Source organism: Salmo trutta, unplaced genomic scaffold, assembly GCF_901001165.1.
Source record: "Salmo trutta unplaced genomic scaffold, fSalTru1.1, whole genome shotgun sequence".
In the NCBI taxonomy this organism is placed as follows: Eukaryota; Metazoa; Chordata; class Actinopteri; order Salmoniformes; family Salmonidae; genus Salmo; species Salmo trutta.
Genome location: NW_021822406.1, coordinates 219,027 through 244,175, shown reverse-complemented (window position 1 = coordinate 244,175; position 25,149 = coordinate 219,027). Strand labels below are relative to the sequence as shown.

At 40.1% G+C, this 25,149-nt stretch overlaps 2 protein-coding genes across 3 annotated transcripts; both read left to right on the top strand.

Moving 5' to 3' along the window:
- Positions 1 to 643: 643 nt before the first annotated feature.
- On the top strand, positions 644 to 12,540 carry LOC115182219 (gastrula zinc finger protein XlCGF7.1-like). Its single transcript, XM_029743844.1, has 2 exons — positions 644 to 746; positions 11,399 to 12,540. Exons 1-2 carry the CDS (start codon positions 644 to 646, stop codon positions 12,082 to 12,084), a joined length of 789 nt encoding a protein of 262 aa, XP_029599704.1. The 3' UTR covers positions 12,085 to 12,540.
- A 6,547-nt stretch (positions 12,541 to 19,087) lies between these two features.
- LOC115182240 (zinc finger protein 773-like) lies at positions 19,088 to 23,871 on the top strand. 2 transcript variants are annotated; one of them, XM_029743865.1, is made up of 2 exons: positions 19,088 to 20,018; positions 22,692 to 23,871. In XM_029743865.1, the coding sequence occupies exons 1-2, from the start codon at positions 19,709 to 19,711 to the stop codon at positions 23,291 to 23,293; spliced, it is 912 nt and encodes a 303-aa protein (XP_029599725.1). In that variant the 5' UTR covers positions 19,088 to 19,708; the 3' UTR covers positions 23,294 to 23,871. The 2 variants fall into 2 exon arrangements, with proteins under 2 accessions (XP_029599725.1, XP_029599726.1); XM_029743866.1 differs by lacking the exon at positions 22,692 to 23,871 and adding an exon at positions 21,619 to 22,439 and having other exon boundaries at positions 19,101 to 20,018.
- Positions 23,872 to 25,149: the final 1,278 nt, after the last annotated feature.

Here is a 25,149-nt window from a genome sequence, read left to right as displayed (position 1 = left end):
AGAGAAAGAACCTTTTAGAGTGAAAGAGGAAAAGGGGATAGAGGCTGTCACAGTGAAAGAAGAGGAGGGGATAGAGGCTGTCACAGTGGAAGAAGAGGAGGGGATAGAGGCTGTCACAGTGAAAGAAGAGGAGATAATAGAGGCTGTCACCGTGAAAGAAGAGGAGGTGATAGAGGCTGTCACAGTGAAAGAAGAGGAGGGGATAGAGGCTGTCACAGTGGAAGAAGAGGAGGGGATAGAGGCTGTCACAGTGAAAGAAGAGGAGGGGATAGAGGCTGTCACAGTGAAAGAAGAGGAGGGGATAGAGGCTGTCACAGTGAAAGAAGAGGAGGGGATAGAGGCTGTCACAGTGAAAGAAGAGGAGGAGGGGATAGAGGCTGTCACAGTGAAAGAAGAGGAGGGGATAGAGGCTGTCACAGTGAAAGAAGAGGAGGGGATAGAGGCTGTCACAGTGAAAGAAGAGGAGGGGATAGAGGCTGTCACAGTGAAAGAAGAGGAGGGGATAGAGGCTGTCACAGTGAAAGAAGAGGAGGTAGGCGCTTTCAGAATGAAAGAGGAGGATATTATAGTGAAAGAAGAGGAAGAACCTTTTAGAGTGAAAGATGAAGATGGGATAGAGAAAGAGGAGGTAGAAGCTTTCAGGATGAAAAAGGAGGAAGAGGAGGCCATAACATTGATAGAAGAAGAGGAGGATGTTTTGGGAGATGAAGGAGAGGAAGAGGAGACTGAAGATCTGATTAACACCAGTGAGTACTGTCTTAAAAACCCAGACAGAAACTCTGCAGTTGTTGAACTAATGTGTGGTTTGAAAGCCAAAGGGTCATTGCACTGAAATGTGCTCCTCACCAGAACCCCAAAACTCTCGTTGTGTGTAAACAATGCAAATGTAAACAAACACTGTATTTGACTCAAAACGTGGTTAAAACAATCATTTTGATCTCATGGTCGGTCCTTGCATCACTGCTCTGTCTATGAATTAGAGTTGTTCCATTTCTTCAAACCCTCAGCTACTCTCCCCTATCTGTTTATTAGGACAGTCGAGATATAAAACGCTTACGTACCAATAAGGTGTATGATATTTATGGCTCTACCTTTCTCACTCATTATTATTCATGATCCATTCATGATTATCCCCCCCAAAATATTTGTATTTTATTTAACCAGGCAAGTCAGTTAAGAACATATTCTTATTTACAATTGGGGCCTACCGGGGAACAGTGGGTTGTTCAAGGGCAGAACGACAGATTTTTAACTTGTCTGCTCGGGGATTCGACCCAGCAACATTTCGGTTACTGGCCCAACACTCTAACCACTAGGCTACCTACCGAACCCATCATGTTAGCATCCACAAAGTGTTAAGAAACATATTCTATTCTTGTGTGACTCATATGACACAATACAGTGAGGGAAAAAAGTATTTGATCCCCTGCTGATTTTGTACGTTTGCCCACTGACAAAGAAATGATCAGTCTATAATTTTAATGGTAGGTTTATTTGAACAGTGAGAGACAGAATAACAACAAAAAAATCCAGAAAAACACATGTCAAAAATGTTATAAAATGATTTGCATTTTAATGAGGGAAATAAGTATTTGACCCCTCTGCAAAACATGACTTAGTACTTGGTAGCAAAACCCTTGTTGGCAATCACAGAGGTCAGACGTTTCTTGTAGTTGGCCACCAGGTTTGCACACATCTCAGGAGGGATTTTGTCCCACTCCTCTTTGCAGGTCTTCTCCAAGTCATTAAGGTTTTGAGGCTGACGTTTGGCAACTCGAACCTTCAGCTCCCTCCACAGATTTTCTATGGGATTAAGGTCTGGAGACTGGCTAGGCCACTCCAGGACCTTAATGTGCTTCTTCTTGAGCCACTCCTTTGTTGCCTTGGCCGTGTGTTTTGGGTCATTGTCATGCTGGAATACCCATCCAGGACCCATTTTCAATGCCCTGGCTGAAGGAAGGAAGTTCTCACCCAAGATTTGATGGTACGTGGCCCCGTCCATCGTCCCTTTGATGCGGTGAAGTTGTCCTGTCCCCTTAGCAGAAAAACACCCCCAAAGCATAATGTTTCCACCTCCATGTTTGATGGTGGGGATGGTGTTCTTGGGGTCATAGGCAGCATTCCTCCTCCAAACACGGCGAGTTGAGTTGATGTCAAAGAGCTCCATTTTGGTCTCATCTGACCACAACACTTTCACCAGTTGTCCTCTGAATCATTCAGATGTTCATTGGCAAACTTCAGACGGGCATGTATATGTGCTTTCTTGAGCAGGGGGACCTTGCGGGCGCTGCAGAATTTCAGTTCTTTCACGGCGTAGTGTGTTACCAATTGTTTTCTTGGTGACTATGATCCCAGCTGCCTTGAGATCATTGACAAGATCCTCCCGTGTAGTTCTGGGCTGATTCCTCACCGTTCTCATGATCATTGCAACTCCACGAGGTGAGATCTTGCATGGAGCCCCAGGCCGAGGGAGATTGACAGTTCTTTTGTGTTTCTTCCATTTGCGAATAATCGCACCAACTGTTGTCACCTTCTCACCAAGCTGCTTGGCGATGGTCTTGTAGCCCATTCCAGCATTATGTAGGTCTACAATCTTGTCCCTGACATCCTTGGAGAGCTCTTTGGTCTTGGCCATGGTGGAGTGTTTGGAATCTGATTGATTGATTGCTTCTGTGGACAGGTGTCTTTTATTCAGGTAACAAACTGAGATTAGGAGCCCTCCCTTTAAGAGTGTGCTCCTAATCTCAGCTCGTCACCTGTATAAAAGACACCTGGGAGCCAGAAATCTTTCTGATTGAGAGGGGTCAAAAACTTCTTTTCCTCATTAAAATGCAAATCAATGTATAACATTTTTGACATGTGTTTTTCAGGATTCTTTTGTTGTTATTCTGTCTCTCACTGTTCAAATAAACCTACCATTAAAATTAGAGACTGATCATTTCTTTGTCAGTGGGCAAATGTACAAAATCAGCAGGGGATCAAATACTTTTTTCCCTCACTGTACATTATTTACCGTTGTTAGGTTCTAATTCTCAGAGTGAAAACCCAACGGAAAAAGCTGAACCAGTTTATTCTTCCCAGATGGTCAATCCAGCTGGATTAGACAAAAAACCGCCTCCTACACATCTGTACAAACATTGTATCTTTACTGCACTTTACTTCACATTGCTGGACACTAAATAATATGGGCCATAAACTTTTCTTTCTCCCTTAACGTGACCTGTCCTCGACCCCCCCCTTCATCACTAATCCGTGGCTCTCTCCCCTTATCAATGCCTGCCACATGTGACCGCTTCCCTGCACTCAGTCTTTCAGTAGGGTCCCTGATATAATGTAAACGTTATACATTACCCTCTCGCCCTCATGTTCATGAATAAATATATTTCATACTCTCAGAACCCAACACCATTCATTTCTATTGGGTACAACATCATCTGAAACACAACCAAAACAAACTGCAAATGTATCCAACAAGTTTGAAGAGTCACAAGCTTGATGTAGTCATTGTGTTCTAGGAATATTGGACCAAATACTTTAATACACATATAAGTGAATTTATTATGACGCATTCAAATGGGGGGGACTAGCGACATGAAGTGATTTTATTTATAAATGGTAAAACAGATGCCCTGAAAATACCCTCAAATAAAAGGTGACATTCTCTTCCTTTGTCTCATATGAAACATTTGATCTAAAATGCTGGAGTACAGAGCCACATTAAACAGTTTATCTTCCCTGTCCAGATAAATACGTAGAGGAGTACAGAGCCACATTAAACGGTTTATCTTCCCTGTCCAGATAAATACGTAGAGGAGTACAGAGCCACATTAAACGGTTTATCTTCCCTGTCCAGATAAATACGTAGAGGAGTACAGAGCCACATTAAACGGTTTATCTTCCCTGTCCAGATAAATACGTAGAGGAGTACAGAGCCACATTAAACGGTTTATCTTCCCTGTCCAGATAAATACGTAGAGGAGTACAGAGCCACATTAAACGGTTTATCTTCCCTGTCCAGATAAATACGTAGAGGAGTACAGAGCCACATTAAACGGTTTATCTTCCCTGTCCAGATAAATACATAGGGGAGTACAGAGCCACATTAAACGGTTTATCTTCCCTGTCCAGATAAATACGTAGAGGAGTACAGAGCCACATTAAACGGTTTATCTTCCCTGTCCAGATAAATACGTAGAGGAGTACAGAGCCACATTAAACGGTTTATCTTCCCTGTCCAGATAAATACGTAGAGGAGTATAAATAGTTTATTTAAGCAATAAGGCCCGTATACCACAGGTATGACAACCTGATCTACATGAATGCAGCTTCCACTTCATTAAAGCCGTTAGATGCAGTTTATCAAAGCGCTCTTCGTTTCATCACAGGTGACAGGTTTTGCACTCCACCGCTCGCTCTATCAGAAAGTAGGATGACCCTCTTTGACCTCACGTAGGTTGAAACACTGCATTTTATTCATTTATAAAGCCCTATTGCAAAAACTCCCATATTACCTGACCTCTTCACTAACCTATAGGAGTAGGAGTTACCATACCCAATCACAGGGATGGAATAACAGCTAAGTCGTTTCATGTCATTTCAGCAACATGATTTTGTTGACATCTAATTTGATCTGAGAAATGAAGCTAATTGATTGCACCCAAATTGGCCCTTTTGATTCATAATATTCAATAAATATAGTATCCAACATCCGATTGGGATCAAACTTCTTCCAACATTTGAGTAAGACATGAGGAATCCAGTTAAATGGTCAAAAGCTTCCCATGGATCCCCCACCAACCAGGAATGGTCTTAACTAATCCAGATCCCTTCTTTGAAGGGAATAAACCACACGCTGTTTCCTGGACACAGATTAAGCCTAAGAGAAGGACTGAATTGCTTTCATGGAGGACTGAATCAGAGGACAATTTATTTTCATTGTGAGAAAAAAGCTATTGGTTTTCTACCCAAAGTTGGAAAGAAATTGTTGTGATCCATTTAATAAACACAGCAAAATGTATGAAAACTTGTGGCGAAAGCAGGAACAGCGGCATCTAGTGGGAAAAACGGGGTACTTTCACACTTATTTATGGGGCAAAATGCAAGCGACTTCTAAATGATCTGAACAGGAGAAAAAACACCACCAAATTCACTGTGACGACATTGTATTAATTATATATTATATAATAATAATGAATAAATAACACTCCTAGCCACAGCTACAACTTGTCAAACATAGAGAAGGGAGACTGTATACTGGCCATTGGCTTTTACTTTACTCAATGGAGTGGGTAAAGGAGGAGTTAACTGGTGGTTGAACTCATTTCTTTACAACAGAAAATAGAATTCTGGGGTTCCCCTCAACACTTGCAACGAGATTGGTAAAGTATAACTTGTGTGCAGTGTTCAGTGCCTCGTTGTATGCAGTCTGATGATATACCAGGGACTGGGGATGTAGTTAGGTTTGTACAGTCTGATGATATACCAGGGACTGGGGATGCAGTTAGGTTTGTATGCAGTCTGATGATATACCAGGGACTGGGGATGTAGTTAGGTTTGTACAGTCTGGTGATATACCAGGGACTGGGGATGCAGTTAGGTTTGTACAATCTGGTGATATACCAGGGACTGGGGATACAGTTAGGTTTGTATGCAGTCTGATGATATACCAGGGACTGGGGATGTAGTTAGGTTTGTATGCAGTCTGATGATATACCAGGGACTGGGGATGTAGTTAGGTTTGTATACAGTCTGATGATATACCAGGGACTGGGGATGTAGTTAGGTTTGTACAGTCTGATGATATACCAGGGCCTGGGGATGCAGTTAGGTTTGTATACAGTCTGGTGATATACCAGGGACTGGGGATGCAGTTAGGTTTGTACAGTCTGATGATATACCAGGGACTGGGGATGTAGTTAGGTTTGTACAGTCAGATGATATACCAGGGCCTGGGGATGCAGTTAGGTTTGTATACAGTCTGGTGATATACCAGGGACTGGGGATGCAGTTAGGTTTGTACAGTCTGATGATATACCAGGGACTGGGGATGCAGTTAGGTTTGTATGCAGTCTGGTGATATACCAGGGCCTGGGGATGCAGTTAGGTTTGTACAGTCTGGTGATATACACGGGACTGGGGATGCAGTTAGGTTTGTACAGTCTGGTGATATACCAGGGACTGGGGATGTAGTTAGGTTTGTATGCAGTCTGGTGATATACCAGGGACTGGGGATGCAGTTAGGTTTGTATGTAGTATGGTGATATACCAGGGACTGGGGATGTAGTTAGGTTTGTACAGTCTGGTGATATACCAGGGACTGGGGATGCAGTTAGGTTTGTACAGTCTGGTGATATACCAGGGACTGGGGATGTAGTTAGGTTTGTATGCAGTCTGGTGATATACCAGGGACTGGGGATGCAGTTAGGTTTGTATGTAGTATGGTGATATACCAGGGACTGGGGATGTAGTTAGGTTTGTACAGTCTGGTGATACACCAGGGCCTGGGGATGCAGTTAGGTTTGTACAGTCTGGTGATATACCAGGGACTGGGGATGCAGTTAGGTTTGTACAGTCTGGTGATATACCAGGGACTAGGGATGCAGTTAGGTTTGTACAGTCTGATGATATACCAGGGACTGGGGATGTAGTTAGGTTTGTACAGTCTGGTGATATACCAGGGACTGGGGATGCAGTTAGGTTTGTACAGTCTGGTGATATACCAGGGACTGGGGATGCAGTTAGGTTTGTACAGTCTGATGATATACCAGGGACTGGGGATGTAGTTAGGTTTGTACAGTCTGGTGATATACCAGGGACTGGGGATGTAGTTAGGTTTGTACAGTCTGGTGATATACCAGGGACTGGGGATGCAGTTAGGTTTGTACAGTCTGGTGATATACCAGGGACTGTACAGTCTGGTGATATACCAGGGACTGGGGATGTAATTAGGTTTGTATGTAGTCTGGTGATATACCAGGGACTGGGGATGCAGTTAGGTTTGTATGTAGTCTGGTGATATACCAGGGACTGGGGATGCAGTTAGGTTTGTACAGTCTGGTGATATACCAGGGACTGGGGATGTAATTAGGTTTGTATGTAGTCTGGTGATATACCAGGGACTGGGGATGCAGTTAGGTTTGTACAGTCTGGTGATATACCAGGGACTGGGGATGTAGTTAGGTTTGTATGCAGTCTGGTGATATACCAGGGACTGGGGATGCAGTTAGGTTTGTATGTAGTATGGTGATATACCAGGGACTGGGGATGCAGTTAGGTTTGTACAGTCTGGTGATATACCAGGGACTGGGGATGCAGTTAGGTTTGTATGCAGTATGGTGATATACCAGGGACTGGGGATGCAGTTAGGTTTGTATGCAGTCTGATGATATACCAGGGACTGGGGATGTAGTTAGGTTTGTACAGTCTGATGATATACCAGGGACTGGGGATGCAGTTAGGTTTGTACAGTCTGGTGATATACCAGGGACTGGGGATGCAGTTAGGTTTGTACAGTCTGGTGATATACCAGGGACTAGGGATGCAGTTAGGTTTGTACAGTCTGATGATATACCAGGGACTGGGGATGTAGTTAGGTTTGTACAGTCTGGTGATATACCAGGGACTGGGGATGCAGTTAGGTTTGTACAGTCTGGTGATATACCAGGGACTGGGGATGCAGTTAGGTTTGTACAGTCTGATGATATACCAGGGACTGGGGATGTAGTTAGGTTTGTACAGTCTGGTGATTTACCAGGGACTGGGGATGCAGTTAGGTTTATATGCAGTCTGGTGATATACCAGGGACTGGGGATGTAGTTAGGTTTGTACAGTCTGGTGATATACCAGGGACTGGGGATGTAGTTAGGTTTGTATGTAGTCTGGTGATATACCAGGGCCTGGGGATGTAGTTAGGTTTGTACAGTCTGGTGATATACCAGGGACTGGGGATGTAGTTAGGTTTGTATGTAGTCTGGTGATATACCAGGGCCTGGGGATGTAGTTAGGTTTGTACAGTCTGGTGATATACCAGGGACTGTGGATGCATTTAGGTTTGTATACAGTCTGCTGATATACCAGGGACTGGGGATGCAGTTAGGTTTGTACAGTCTGATGATATACCAGGGACTGGGGATGTAGTTAGGTTTGTACAGTCTGATGATATACCAGGGACTGTGGATGCAGTTAGGTTTGTATACAGTCTGCTGATATACCAGGGACTGGGGATGCAGTTAGGTTTGTACAGTCTGGTGATATACCAGGGACTGTACAGTCTGGTGATATACCAGGGACTGGGGATGTAGTTAGGTTTGTACAGTCTGGTGATATACCAGGGACTGGGGATGCAGTTAGGTTTGTATACAGTCTGGTGATATACCAGGGACTGTACAGTCTGGTGATATACCAGGGACTGGGGATGTAATTAGGTTTGTATGTAGTCTGGTGATATACCAGGGACTGGGGATGCAGGTAGGTTTGTATGTAGTCTGGTGATATACCAGGGACTGGGGATGCAGTTAGGTTTGTACAGTCTGATGATATACCAGGGACTGGGGATGCAGTTAGGTTTGTACAGTCTGATGATATACCAGGTACTGGGGATGTAGTTAGGTTTGTATGCAGTCTGGTGATATACCAGGGCCTGGGGATGCAGTTAGGTTTGTACAGTCTGGTGATATACAAGGGACTGGGGATGCAGTTAGGTTTGTACAGTCTGGTGATATACCAGGGACTGGGGATGTAGTTAGGTTTGTATGCAGTCTGGTGATATACCAGGGACTGGGGATGCAGTTAGGTTTGTATGTAGTATGGTGATATACCAGGGACTGGGGATGTAGTTAGGTTTGTACAGTCTGATGATATACCAGGGCCTGGAGATGCAGTTAGGTTTGTATACAGTCTGGTGATATACCAGGGACTGGGGATGCAGTTAGGTTTGTACAGTCTGATGATAAACCAGGGACTGGGGATGCAGTTAGGTTTGTACAGTCTGATGATATACCAGGGACTGGGGATGCAGTTAGGTTTGTACAGTCTGATGATATACCAGGGACTGGGGATGCAGTTAGGTTTGTACAGTCTGATGATATACCAGGTACTGGGGATGTAGTTAGGTTTGTATGCAGTCTGGTGATATACCAGGGACTGGGGATGCAGTTAGGTTTGTACAGTCTGGTGATATACCAGGGACTGGGGATGCAGTTAGGTTTGTATACAGTCTGGTGATATACCAGGGCTTGGGGATGCAGTTAGGTTTATACAGTCTGGTGATATACCAGGGACTGGGGATGTAGTTAGGTTTGTACAGTCTGGTGATATACCAGGGACTGTGGATGCAGTTAGGTTTGTACAGTCTGGTGATATACCAGGGACTGGGGATGCAGTTAGGTTTGTATGCAGTCTGGTGATATACCAGGGCTTGGGGATGCAGTTAGGTTTGTACAGTCTGGTGATATACCAGGGCCTGGGGATGCAGTTAGGTGTGTATACAGTCTGGTGATATACCAGGGACTGGGGATGTAGTTAGGTTTGTACAGTCTGATGATATACCAGGGACTGGGATGCAGTTAGGTTTGTATGCAGTCGGGTGATATTCCAGGGACTGGGGATGCAGTTAGGTTTGTATACAGTATGGTGATATACCAGGGACTGGGGATGCAGTTAGGTTTGTATACAGTCTGGTGATATACCAGGGACTGGGGATGCAGTTAGGTTTGTATACAGTCTGGTGATATACCAGGGACTGGGGATGCAGTTAGGTTTGTATACAGTCTGGTGATATACCAGGGACTGTGGATGCACAGTTAGCTTTGTTTTCCTCTAGCTATTCTCCAGTTTGCTCCCAGCCGCTTTCATAGAAGGTAGATCACTGTTAAACCATGGTGCAGATTGTTTGGTTGACAGAATTAATATGACATTTCCTTAAATGTAGTCAGATATGTAGCAGATGGAAAGTGTGTTTTAAATGAAATAAAATACACTTTTCTCTCAACTGTGTTACCAACTCCAGTCAGCAGATGGCGATGAGCGTCTTTCAGGCGATGCTGCCATTGTGACGTGTAATCTAGTGGACGGGACGTTTCTTCAACAACAACAGCAGCTAGTCAGACACCTCGGTAGCTTTCTAGCAAACATTGCCGAAACATTGAAGCTCTTTAGACTTTGTATATGTGCCTCTGTGTTTTAAACACATTTCTGTTGTTTAGCTATTTACCATATTTAATATTATATTTACATTGTTACTCAGCTAGCTGGCTTGATAAGTTAGCCTAGCACTAGGTTAGTGGCTAATGCTTCCTAGCTAACATCCCCGATTAAGCTACTCCCCTCCTGCTAAAGAAGAGGAGATCTGCTGGACGGAGAAAGAGGGTCTGGGGCTGAACATTGTTGTGAAGAAGAGAATGAAGAGGAGGATGTCACAGTAACAAAATAAGTACAGGGTGAGGCCGTTACCGTGAAAGAAGAGGAAGGAGAGTTCAAAGAGGAGGAGGAAGAGAAGGTAGTACTTACTGGTGGTAATCAGATCTATCTGAATAACAGGAAGCTCTGTTAGTCCAATAATGGATGAAACGGCCCTTTGACCTTTCTGGCGTAGGCGTTCCGCTAGCCACCCACCTCGACAACATCCGGTGAAATTGCAGAGCGCCAAATTCAAAATACAGAAATAGTCATAATAAACATTCATAAAAAATACAAGTGTTATACATCGGCTTAAAGATGAACTTCTTGTTAATCCAGCCGCTTTGTCAGATTTTAAAAAGGCTTTACGGCGAAAACATACCATGTGATTATCTCAGGACAGCGCCCTGCAGACAAAAGCATGAAAAACATTTTCCAACCAAACAGATGCATCACGAAAGTCAGAAATAGCGATAAAATAAATCGCTTACCTTTGAAGATCTTCATATTTTTGCAATCCCAAAGGTCTCAGTTACACAATGAATGGTCATTTTGTTTGATAAAGTCCTTCTTTATATCCCAAAAATGTCAGTTTATTTGGCACGTTTGATTCAGAAATACACCAGTTCCAACTCACCCAACATGCCTACAAAGGATCTAATAAGTTACCTGTAAACTTGGTCCAAACATTTCAAACAACATTTCTAATCCAACCTTAGAAACGCTAAAATGTAAATAATCGATCAAATTTAAGATGGAATAAACTGTTTCCAATACCGGAGAAAAACAACACGGAGCGCGCTCTCATTCACGCGCACCAAAAGACTAGAGTCCACCTGAGTGACACTTAGAAAGAAGACGACTACTTCTTCATTTTTCAAAAAGACAACATCGAACAATTGCTAAAGACATCGAACAATTGCTAAAGCCAGTTTTATCATGTAGAAATTTTATTCAGGTCTCTATTAAGTATTTAACTAAATAATCTGTTTGTCTTTGGCAGGAGAGGGACCAGACTCTCACTCTGACAGCGGAAAGAGTCCTTCAGGGGGACCAGACCCAGTGACACCCAAACCAGTGAGACAACACCACTGCTCCCAATGTGAAAAGAGATTTTCCCAATCATGGGCCCTAAAACGGCATGAGAGGACACACACAGGTGAAAGGCCTTTCCAATGTTCCCAGTGTGGAAATGGTTTTACTTTGTTAGGAAACCTGAGGGAGCACAAGAGAATACACTCTGGAGAGAAACCGTACCACTGTTCCCAGTGTGGAAAGCGTTTCGCCTGGTTAGGGAGCCTAAAGCAGCATGAGAGGATACACACAGGGGAAAAGCCTTTCCAATGTTCCCAGTGTGGAAAGCGGTTTACCCGCTTAAGGAGCCTGAAGGAGCATGAGAGGATACACACAGGGGAAAAGCCTTTCCAATGTTCCCAGTGTGGAAAGCGTTTTACCCAGTTAGGGACCCTAAAAGAGCATGAGACAACACACGCACAAGAAAAGCTCTACCAATGCTCCCTGTGTGGAAAGAGTTTTATCAATTTAAAACATCTGAATAAGCATGCAAGAATTCATACACAGGAGGAGAAGACTTACCACTGCTCTCAGTGTGGAAAGACATTTTCCCAGTCAGAGGACCTGAAATCACATGAGAGAATAGAGGCGCTGTGTTCTGACTTATGTTTTTGACTTGAGAATTTAGGTTTTTGTTTATACCACATGAAATCATTAACAAAATATACCTAATTTTGTTTAAGTTTTCATCTGGAGATGATAAATACTATACAATGTGTTTTGATTATGAACTTTAATCCATTGCATACAAGTATAAACCCTCTAATATTGTTCATTATGTTTTTGGGATATTGCTAAATGTTAATGATTATATAGATGAATGGAGTTTTGCATTTCTTGATTCTAACCTTAAACCTCTTGGATTTGGCTTTCGCTAAATGAATTTGATTGAATACATGATTTAGCTACCATGGATATTGCACCATGTATATTATTGAATAGATTAATAGAAAATGCATTTCTTGATTTTAATTGTTTTGTTTCATTGAGTTAGTTTGTGTACTAGTCGTCAAGCTAAAGGACTATGAAAATGTGATGGTGTTTTTATAATAAAGTTATTGACATGAAAAACACGAGTGTTCTCATCAATGTTATACCACTATGTAGAAGCAGTATAGAGCTAGTTGTTTATTTTGATATTGTCTGTTGACTGAATGAATCAGAATTTGCATTGAATACAGATGTGTAGTAGATTAAGTTAATTTTAAATTCTCACTAATCGATCAGCAAAAACGTGTCTGTCAGTCTCAATATAATATTAAACTTTCGAAAGAAATGAAAAATAAAAAGTAGAATAAGGCTTCATGGTAGCTAATACATTAGAATATAATAAGGCTCCATGGTAGCTAATACAGTAGAATATAATAAGGCTCCATGGTAGCTAATACATTAAAATATAATAAGGCTCCATGGTAGCTATTACATTAGAATATAATAAGGCTCCATGGTAGCTAATACAGTAGAATATAATAAGGCTCCATGGTAGCTAATACAGTAGAATATAATAAGGCTCCATGGTAGCTAATACATTAGAATATAATAAGGCTCCATGGTAGCTAATACAATAGAATATAATAAGGCTCCATGGTAGCTAATACAGTAGAATATAATAAGGCTCCATGGTAGCTAATACAGTAGAATATAATAAGGCTCCAGGGTAGCTAATACAGTAGAATATAATAAGGCTCCATGGTAGCTAATACATTAGAATAGAATAAGGCACCATGGTAGCTAATACATTAGAATATAATAAGGCTCCATGGTAGCTAATACATTAAAATAGAATAAGGCTCCATGGTAGCTAATACATTAGAATATAATAAGGATACATGGTAGCTAATACATTAAAATAGAATAAGGCTCCATGGTAGCTAATACATTAGAATATAATAAGGCTCCATGGTAGCTAATACATTAAAATAGAATAAGGCTCCATGGTAGCTAATACATTAGAATATAATAAGGCTCCATGGTAGCTAATACATTAGAATATAATAAGGCTCCATGGTAGCTAATACAGTAGAATATAATAAGGCTCCATGGTAGCTAATACAATAGAATATAATAAGGCTCCATGGTACCTAACACATTAGAATAGAATAAGGCTCCATGGTAGCTAATACATTAGAATATAATAAGGCTCCATGGTAGCTAATACATTAGAATATAATAAGGCTCCATGGTAGCTAATACATTAGAATATAATAAGGCTCCATGGTAGCTAATACATTAGAATATAATAAGGCTCCATGGTAGCTAATACATTAGAATATAATAAGGCTCCATGGTAGCTAATACATTAGAATATAATAAGGCTCCATGGTAGCTAATACATTAGAATAGAATAAGGCACCATGGTAGCTAATACATTATAATATAATAAGGCTCCATGGTAGCTAATACATTAGAATATAATAAGGCACCATGGTAGCTAATACATTAGAATAGAATAAGGCTCCATGGTAGCTAATACAGTAGAATAAAATAAGGCTCCATGGTAGCTAATACATTAGAATATAATAAGGTTCCATGGTAGCTAATACAATAGAATAAGGCTCCATGGTAGCTAATACATTAGAATAGAATAAGGCTCCATGGTAGCTAATACAGTAGAATAAAATAAGGCTCCATGGTAGCTAATACATTAGAATATAATAAGGCTCCATGGTAGCTAATACATTAGAATATAATAAGGCTCCATGGTAGCTAATACATTAGAATATAATAAGGTTCCATGGTAGCTAATACAATAGAATAAGGCTCCATGGTAGCTAATACATTAGAATGTAATAAGGCTCCATGGTAGCTAATACATTAGAATAGAATAAGGCTCCATGGTAGCTAATACATTAGAATATAATAAGGCACCATGGTAGCTAATACATTAGAATAGAATAAGGCTCCATGGTAGCTAATACAGTAGAATAAAATAAGGCTCCATGGTAGCTAATACATTAGAATATAATAAGGCTCCATGGTAGCTAATACATTAGAATATAATAAGGCTCCATGGTAGCTAATACATTAGAATATAATAAGGTTCCATGGTAGCTAATACAATAGAATAAGGCTCCATGGTAGCTAATACATTAGAATATAATAAGGCTCCATGGTAGCTAATACATTAGAATAGAATAAGGCTCCATGGTAGCTAATACATTAGAATAGAATAAGGCTCCATGGTAGCTAATACATTGGAATATAATAAGGCTCCATGGTAGCTAATATTGTTGAATAAGGCTCCATGGTAGCTAATACATTAGAATATAATAAGTTTCCATGGTAGCTAATACATTAGAATAGAATAAGGCTCCATGGTAGCTAATACATTAGAATATAATAAGGCTCCATGGTAGCTAATACTGTTGAATAAGGCTCCATGGTAGCTAATACATTAGAATATAATAAGGCTCCATGGTAGCTAATACATTAGAATATAATAAGGCTCCATGGTAGCTAATACATTAGAATAGAATAAGGCACCATGGTAGCTAATACATTAGAATAGAATAAGGCTCCATGGTAGCTAATATATTAGAATATAATAAGGCTCCATGGTAGCTAATACTGTTGAATAAGGCTCCATGGTAGCTAATACATTAGAATATAATAAGGCTCCATGGTAGCTAATACATTAGAATATAATAAGGCTCCATGGCAGCTAATACAATAGAATATAATAAGGCACCATGGTAGCTAATACATTAGAATGTAATAAGGCTCCATGGTAGCTAATACATTAGAATATAATAAGGCTCCATGGTAGCTAATACATTAGAATATAATAAGGCTCCATGGTAGCTATTACATTAGAATATAATAAGGCTCCATGGTAGCTATTACATTAGAATATAATAAGGCTCCATGGTAGCTAATACATTAGAATATAATAAGGCTCCATGGTAGCTATTACATTAGAATATAATAAGGCTCCATGGTAGCTAATACATTAGAATATAATAAGGCACCATGGTAGCTAATACATTAAAATCTAATAAGTCACCATGGTAGCTAATACAATAGAATATAATAAGGTTCCATGGTAGCTAATACATTAGAATAGAATAAGGCTCCATGGTAGCTAATACATTAGAATAGAATAAGGCTCCATGGTAGCTAATACAGTAGAATATAATAAGGCTCCATGGAAGCTAATACGTTATAATAGAATAATGCAGCATGGCAGCTAATATATTATAGTAGAATAAGGCTCCATGGTAGCTAATACTGTTGAATAAGGCTCCATGGTAGCTAATACAGTAGAATATAATATGGCTCCATGGTAGCTAATACATTAGAATATAATAAGGCTCCATGGTAGCTAATACATTAGAATATAATAAGGCTCCATTGAAGCTAATACGTTATAATAGAATAATGCAGCATGGCAGCTAATATATTATAGTAGAATAAGGCTCCATGGTAGCTAATACTGTTGAATAAGGCTCCATGGTAGCTAATACAGTAGAATATAATATGGCTCCATGGTAGCTAATACATTAGAATATAATAAGGCTCCATGGTAGCTAATACATTAGAATATAATAAGGCTCCATGGTAGCTAATACATTAGAATATAATAAGGCTCCATGGTAGCTAATACATTAGAATATAATAAGGCTCAATGGTAGCTAATACAGTAGAATATAATATGGCTCCATGGTAGCTAATACATTAGAATAGAATATGGCTCCATGGTAGCTAATACATTAGAACATAATAAGGCTCCATGGTAGCTAATACATTGGAATATAATAAGGCTCCATGGTAGCTAATACATTAGAATAGAATAAGGCTCCATGGTAGCTAATACATTAGAATAGAATATGGCTCCATGGTAGCTAATACATTAGAACATAATAAGGCTCCATGGTAGCTAATACATTGGAATATAATAAGGCTCCATGGTAGCTAATACATTAAAATATAATAAGTCACCATGGTAGCTAATACATTAGAATAGAATAAGGCTCCATGGTAGCTAATACATTAGAATATAATAAGGCTCCATGGTAGAGAATACATTAGAATATAATAAGGCTCAATGGTAGCTAATACATTAGAATAGAATAAGGCACCATGGTAGCTAATACATTAGAATAGAATAAGGCTCCATGGTAGCTAATACATTAGAATATAATAAGGCTCCATGGTAGCTAATACTGTTGAATAAGGCTCCATGGTAGCTAATACATTAGAATATAATAAGGCTCCATGGTAGCTAATACATTAGAATATAATAAGGCTCCATGGCAGCTAATACAATAGAATATAATAAGGCACCATGGTAGCTAATACATTAGAATGTAATAAGGCTCCATGGTAGCTAATACATTAGAATATAATAAGGCTCCATGGTAGCTAATACATTAGAATATAATAAGGCTCCATGGTAGCTATTACATTAGAATAAAATAAGGCTCCATGGTAGCTATTACATTAGAATATAATAAGGCTCCATGGTAGCTAATACATTAGAATATAATAAGGCTCCATGGTAGCTATTACATTAGAATATAATAAGGCTCCATGGTAGCTAATACATTAGAATATAATAAGGCACCATGGTAGCTAATACATTAAAATATAATAAGTCACCATGGTAGCTAATACAATAGAATATAATAAGGCTCCATGGTAGCTAATACATTAGAATAGAATAAGGCTCCATGGTAGCTAATACATTAGAATAGAATAAGGCTCCATGGTAGCTAATACAGTAGAATATAATAAGGCTCCATGGAAGCTAATACGTTATAATAGAATAATGCAGCATGGCAGCTAATATATTATAGTAGAATAAGGCTCCATGGTAGCTAATACTGTTGAATAAGGCTCCATGGTAGCTAATACAGTAGAATATAATATGGCTCCATGGTAGCTAATACATTAGAATATAATAAGGCTCCATGGTAGCTAATACATTAGAATATAATAAGGCTCCATGGAAGCTAATACGTTATAATAGAATAATGCAGCATGGCAGCTAATATATTATAGTAGAATAAGGCTCCATGGTAGCTAATACTGTTGAATAAGGCTCCATGGTAGCTAATACAGTAGAATATAATATGGCTCCATGGTAGCTAATACATTAGAATATAATAAGGCTCCATGGTAGCTAATACATTAGAATATAATAAGGCTCCATGGTAGCTAATACAGTAGAATATAATATGGCTCCATGGTAGCTAATACATTAGAATAGAATATGGCTCCATGGTAGCTAATACATTAGAACATAATAAGGCTCCATGGTAGCTAATACATTAGAATAGAATAAGGCTCCATGGTAGCTAATACATTAGAATAGAATATGGCTCCATGGTAGCTAATACATTAGAACATAATAAGGCTCCATGGTAGCTAATACATTGGAATATAATAAGGCTCCATGGTAGCTAATACATTAAAATATAATAAGTCACCATGGTAGCTAATACATTAGAATAGAATAAGGCTCCATGGTAGCTAATACATTAGAATAGAATAAGGCTCCATGGTAGCTAATACAATAGAATATAATAAGGCTCCATGGTAGCTAATACAGTAGAATATAATAAGGCTCCATGGTAGCTAATACATTAGAATATAATAAGGCTCCATGGTAGCTAATACATTAGAATAGAATAAGTTACTATAAATGTATCCTATACTGACTAGTCTATTATCCATTAGGTCTAATACATGTATCCTATACTGACTAGTCTATTTATCCATTAGGTCTAATACATGTATCCTATACTGACTAGTCTATTTATCCATTAGGTCTAATACATGTATCCTATACTGACTAGTCTATTATCCATTAGGTCTAATACATGTATCCTATACTGACTAGTCTATTTATCCATTAGGTCTAATATATGTATCCTATACTGACTAGTCTATTATCCATTAGGTGTAATAAATGTACCTGCGCATGTTGATTTTGTCCATCCATACCAGACGCGATCAGGACACGCAGGTTGAAATATCAAAATGAACTCTGAACCAAGTACATGAATTTGGGGACAGGTCGAAAAGCATTCATGACAATTTAGCTTGTTAGCTTGCTGTTGCTGGCTAATTTGTCCTGTGATATAGACATTGGGTTGTTATGTTATCTGAAATGCACAAGGTCCTCTTGTCTTACAATGAATCCATGATTGCATGGCCACGCCTCCAACTCAATCATCAAGTTTGTAGACGACACAACAGTGAATGGCCTGATTACCAACAATGACGAAACAGCCTACAAGGAGGAGGTGAGGGCCCTGGCGGAGTGGTGCCAAGAAAATAACCTCTCCCTCAAAATCAACAAAAACAAAGGAGCTGATCGTGGACTTCAGTAGACCAGCCGCAGTGGAGAAGGTGAAAAGCTTCAAGTTCCTCGGCGTACACATCCCTGACAATCTGAACATGGTCCATACAGACAGTGTGGTGAAGAAGGAGCAACAGTTCCTCTTCAACCTCAGGAGGCTTGGCCCCTAAGACCCTCACAAACTTATACAGATATGCAATTGAGAGCATCCTGTCAGTCTGTATCACCACCTGGTACAGCAACTGCACCAAACAGCTTCTATCTCAAGGCCATCAGACTTTTAAATAGTCATCACTGGCCGGCCTCCACCCAGTACCCTACACTGAACTTAGTCACTGTCACTAGCTGGCTGCCGCCCGGTGTGCTGCTGCCATATTTACATAGACATGGAATCACTGGTCAATTTAATAATGCTTACATACTGTTGTACACACTTCATATGCATATACTGTTCGCTTTGTTTTCCTCCAGCTATTCTCCAGTTTGCTCCCAGCCGCTTTCATAGAACGTAGATCACTGTTAAACCATGGTGCAGATTGTTTGACAGAATTAAAATGACATTTCCTTAATTAAATGCAGTCAGATACGTGTTTGAAATGAAATAAAATGCACTTTTCTCTCAACTGCGTTACCAACTCCAGTCAGCAGATGGCGATGAGCGTCTTTCAGGCGTTACTGCTGTGTGACGTATAATCTAGTGGACGGGACGTTTCTTCAACAACAACAACAGCTAGTCAGACACCTCGGTAGCTTGCTCGCCAACATAACCGAAACATTGAAGCTCTTTAGACTGTCTCAGTGTTTTAAACACAATTTTGTCGTTTAGCTAGTTACCTTATTTAATGTTATATGTACATTGTTAGTCAGTTACCTGGCTTGATAAGTTAGCCTAGCACTAGGCTAGTCGCTAATGCTAGCTAGCTAACATCCCCGACCATGAGCTCACGAAGCTACTCTCCTCCTGCTGAAGAAGAAGCGGTCTGCTGGACGGAGAATAAGGCTCCAGAGGGTATATGGCTGAACATTGTCGTGAAAGAGGAGAAAGAAGAGGAGGATGTCACAGTTAAAAAACAAGTAGAGGTTGAGGCTGTTCCCGTGAAAGAAGAAGAGGAAGACGTTACTGTGAAAGAAGAGGAAGACGCGTTCAGAGTGAAAGAGGAGGAGGAGGATGCAGGGGAGGAGGGGGAGATGACTGTCACATTGAAAGAAGAAGACGAGGAGGAGACAGAAGATCTGATTGAGACCAGTAAGTACTATCTTAATAACAGGATCACAACCTCTTTTAGACCAATAATGGACGAAAGAAGCCTGACGTTACTCAATATAGTCCAAGGACCAGACATGTTCTGCTGTGAGGCGAACTGGCTCCAAAACAGACAAATACTACATCTAAATGTGAATCGATTCTCAATTGTGGTACGGTTCCAGAAACCTAAATCTCTCTACTTTCATATCACATCAAAAATAATTTCACAAATATACTCTTACTGCACACTGTTCTAACTGGTTTTAACACAGTTGCAGCCGACAGTGTTTTTCAGCGACAACACCTTTGTGGCGTCCGTATTCCGTTAACACACAGGTGTTAGGAGTCGCTGATAGCTAATTAGCCCAGGTATGCCTCTGTCTATCATCTGTCTTCCATCTGTTTTCCTCAAACATGCTGTAACATGGAAATATGGCCATGTGGGAAAAGTAACCCTATAAAGTTAGCAATTAAAACTTTTGGGCTTTACAATTATGGTGAAATTTACAGCATTTTGGGGGGGGATTAAGTGGGTTAATATGATCCTGGAAGTGATACATGTTGGACGGAGGGACATGTCAAAATGCTGACTTTGGTCATTCTAGCAAGCTTTTATTCATATAAAAAATGTCACGCTGCATGAGGAAAATGGTGGTCACACCAGATACTGACTGGTTTTCTGATCCTTTTCCCCCATGTTCAATCCATTCTTATTGGTGGAGGGCCTTTCCCCCCATGTTCCATCCATTTTTATTGGTGGAGGGCCTTTCCCCCCCATGTTCAATCCATTTTTATTGGTGGAGGGCCTTTCCCCCCCATGTTCAATCCATTTTTATTGGTGGAGGGCCTTTCCCCCCATGTTCAATCCATTTTTATTGGTGGAGGGCCTTTCCCCCATGTTCCATCCATTTTTATTGGTGGAGGGCCTTTCCCCCCCATGTTCAATCCATTTTTATTGGTGGAGGGCCTTTCCCCCCATGTTCAATCCATTTTTATTGGTGGAGGCCCCCCCCCCCCCATGTTCAATCCATTTCTATTGGTGGAGGGCCTTTCCCCCCATGTTCAATCCATTTCTATTGGTGGAGGGCCTTCCCCCCATGTTCAAACCATTTTATAGGTGGAGGGCCTTTCCCCCCCATGTTCAAACCATTTCTATTGGTGGAGGGCCTTTCCCCCCCCATGTTCAAACCATTTTATTGGTGGAGGGCCTTTCCCCCCATGTTCAATCCATTTCTATTGGTGGAGGGTCTTTCCCCCCCAAGTTCAATCCATTTCTATTGGTGGAGGGTCTTTCCCCCATGTTCAAACCATTTTATAGGTGGAGGGCCTTTCATCCCCATGTTCAAACCATTTTATAGGTGGAGGGCCTCCCCAAGAATAATCATCAGAGATGTCTTGATTAATTTCTTCCCCGCCATCCGAGTAGTTTTCGTTCAGATTTGGTAAGTTAGACACACTGTCACTGTGGACTCCAAGTAGACCAGAGTAGACTGATAGGACTGCTGTTCTTCATTCACAATTGGTGATTAAATAATTATCTTCCCCTCGCTCATCAACTCACCCGTTCTCCCCCTTTCTCCCCCACCATACATTATCTCAGTCATTTAATCCGTTGTTCTACGTCTGAATAGAGGTTAGGTTCAGTTTGGAAGAAATGATTGGGGATGATTATCAACTAGTCACGTCCCTTTAACCTGTCAGGAGGAGGGGAGGAGCTATTGATTACCACCAGTAAGTACTACCTGAATAACAGGAACCTCTGTTAGCCCAATAATGGACTTTAACCTGTCAGGAGAAGGAGAGGAGCTATTGATTACCACCAGTAAGTACTACCTGAATAACAGGAACCTCTGTTAGCCCAATAATGGACTTTAACCTGTCAGGAGAAGGGGAGGAGCTATTGATTACCACCAGTAAGTACTACCTGAATAACAGGAACCTCTGTTAGCCCAATAATGGACTTTAACCTGTCAGGAGAAGGAGAGGAGCAGGCGCTATTGTCTGGAGACGGACAGGCAGGGGGGGAACTATTCAATAAAATGACATGCCCTCCAAAAAGTGGGTAACGCCAGTTCTGTTAGTGAAATTAAGATTGTAACAATGACAGTGCATCATATAGATTTATTGAGGGAAAATCAAGGACTGAAGAGGGGCATGAATACAAAAAAATGGCAGAGTAGTACTTTATTTAAATTCATGATGTGATTGGGGGACTAAACCTGATAGTATAACAATAGTAGTAATAATAACAATAATGTATTTTATACAACACTTTTCATTACAAAGACAATCTCAGACTGTAAAAACTGTAAAAACTAACAAAACACATGTAGAGATCTGGCAGGTCTTGATGATGGTCTACCACAGCTTCAGATGATAAGGTGTTGTTCAGCCAGGCAGTTCAGAAAGGCTGGGCAGTAGTTTAAAAGGAGGGAGCAGCGATGTCACAGAGGGAGCAGCGACGTCACGGAGGGAGCAGCGACGTCACGGAGGGAGCAGCGACGTCACGGAGGGAGCAGCGACGTCACGGAGGGAGCAGTGTCAGTCAGTTAGTTACTCAGACCGGAGCTCTTCACCAGGCTCCTCCTTTAACCGGAGCCAGTTTTATCATGTAGAAGTTTTATTCAGGTCTCTATTAAGTATTTAACTAAATAATCTGTTTTTCTTTGGCAGGAGAGAGACCAGACTCTCACTCTGACAGCGGAAAGAGTCCTTCAGGAGGACCAGACCCAGTGACACACAAACCAGCGAGACAACACCACTCCCTATCATGGGCCCTAAAACAGCATGAGAGGACACACACAGGGGAAAAGCCTTTCCAATGTTCTCACTGTGGAAAGCATTTTGCCCGCTTAAGGAGCCTGAAGGAGCATGAGAGGACACATACAGGGGAAAATCTTTTCCAATGTTCCCACTGTGGAAAGCGTTTTACCCGCTTAATGAGCCTGACGGAGCATGAGAGGCTACACACAGGGGAAAAGCCTTTCCAATGTTCCAAGTGTGAACAGCGTTTTATCCGCTTAAGGAACCTGAAGAGTCATGAGAGGGTACACACAAGGGAAAATCCTTTCCAATGTTCCCAGTGTGAAAAGCATTTTACCCGTTTAAGGAGCCTGCAGAAGCATGAGAAGATACACACAGGGGAAAATCCTTTCCAATGTTCCCAGTGTGGAAAGATTTTTACCCGCTTAAGGAGCCTGCAGAAGCATGAGAGGATGCACACAGGGGAAATCATTTCCAATGTTCCCAGTGTGGAAATAGTTTTAGCAATTTAAGACATCTGAATAAGCATGCACTTACCAGTGCTCTCATTGTGGAAAGACATTTTCCCAGTCAGAGGACCTGAAATCACATCATAGAATAGAGAGGCTGTGTTCTGACTTATGTTTTTGACCTGAGAATTTAGGTTTTTGTTTATACAACATGAAATCATTAACCAAATAGACCTACTTTTGTTTAAGTTTTCATCTGGAGATGATAAAAACTATACAATGTGTTTTGATTATGAACTTTAATCCATTGCATACCCTCTAATATTTAATCCATTGCAAACCCTCTAATATTGTTCATTTTGTTTTTGGGATATTGCTAAATGTTGATGAATGGAGTTTGCATTTCTTGATTCTAACCTTAAACCTCCTGAATTTGATGTGATCTGGTTTTTCACTAAATGAATTGTATTACATGATTTAGATATTGCACCATGTAAATTATTGAATAGATTAATAGAATGTGCATTTCTTTATTTTGAACATTGAAACCTCTTGAATTTAGTCGTTTTTGTTGCATTTAGTTAATTTGTTTACTAGTCATCAAGCTAAAGTACAATGAAAATGTGATGCCGTTTTTATAACAACATTGATAAGTTGTTTACATGAAAAACATGAGTGTTCCCATCAATGTTATACCACTATATAGAAGCAGTATAGAGCTAGTTTAGATTGAATACAGATGTGTAGTAGATGTGAAGTTTATTTTAAATTCTTACTAATTGATTAGCAAAAACGTATCTTTGTTAGTCTCAATATAATAAACTTTTGAAAGAAATGAAAAATAAAAAGTAGAATAAGGCTCCATGGTAGCTAATACATTAGAATATAATAAGGCTCCATGGTAGCTAATACATTAGAATATAATAATGCTCCATGGTAGCTAATACAGTAGAATATAATAAGGCTCCATGGTAGCTAATACATTAGAATATAATAAGGCTCCATGGTAGCTAATACAGTAGAATATAATAAGGCTCCATGGTAGCTAATACATTAGAATATAATAAGGCTCCATGGTAGCTAATACATTAGAATATAATAAGGCTCCATGGTAGCTAATACATTAGAATATAATAAGGCTCCATGGTAGCTAATACATTAGAATATAATAAGGCTCCATGGTAGCTAATACTGTTGAATAAGGCTCCATGGTAGCTAATACATTAGCATATAATAAGGCTCCATGGTAGCTAATACATTAGAATATAATAAGGCTCCATGGTAGCTAATACATTAGCATATAATAAGGCTCCATGGTAGCTAATACATTAGAATATAATAAGGGTCCATGGTAGCTAATACATTAGAATATAATAAGGCTCCATGGTAGCTAATACATTAGAATATAATAAGGCTCCATGGTAGCTAATACATTAGAATATAATAAGGCTCCATGGTAGCTAATACTGTTGAATAAGGCTCCATGGTAGCTAATACATTAGCATATAATAAGGCTCCATGGTAGCTTATACATTAGAATATAATAAGGCTCCATGGTAGCTAATACATTAGAATATAATAAGGCTCCATGGTAGCTAATACATTAGAATAGAATAAGGCTCCATGGTAGCTAATACAGTAGAATATAATAAGGCTCCATGGTAGCTAATACATTAGAATATAATAAGGCTCCATGGTAGCTAATACATTACAATATAATAAGGCTCCATGGTAGCTAATACATTAGAATATAATAAGGCACCATGGTAGCTAATACATTAGCATATAATAAGGCTCCATGGTAGCTAATACAGTAGAATATAATAAGGCTCCATGGTAGCTAATACATTAGCATATAATAAGGCTCCATGGTAGCTAATACAATAGAATATAATAAGGCTCCATGGTAGCTAATACAT

Coding starts and splice junctions, on each gene's coding strand:
- LOC115182219 (XM_029743844.1), top strand. CDS start 644: ATGAAAAAGGAGGAAGAGGAGGCCATAACATTGATAGAAGAAGAGGAG. Junction 747..11,398: donor TGAAGATCTGATTAACACCA/GTGAGTACTGTC, acceptor TGTCTTTGGCAG/GAGAGGGACCAGACTCTCAC.
- LOC115182240 (XM_029743865.1), top strand. CDS start 19,709: ATGAGCTCACGAAGCTACTCTCCTCCTGCTGAAGAAGAAGCGGTCTGC. Junction 20,019..22,691: donor AGAAGATCTGATTGAGACCA/GTAAGTACTATC, acceptor TTTCTTTGGCAG/GAGAGAGACCAGACTCTCAC.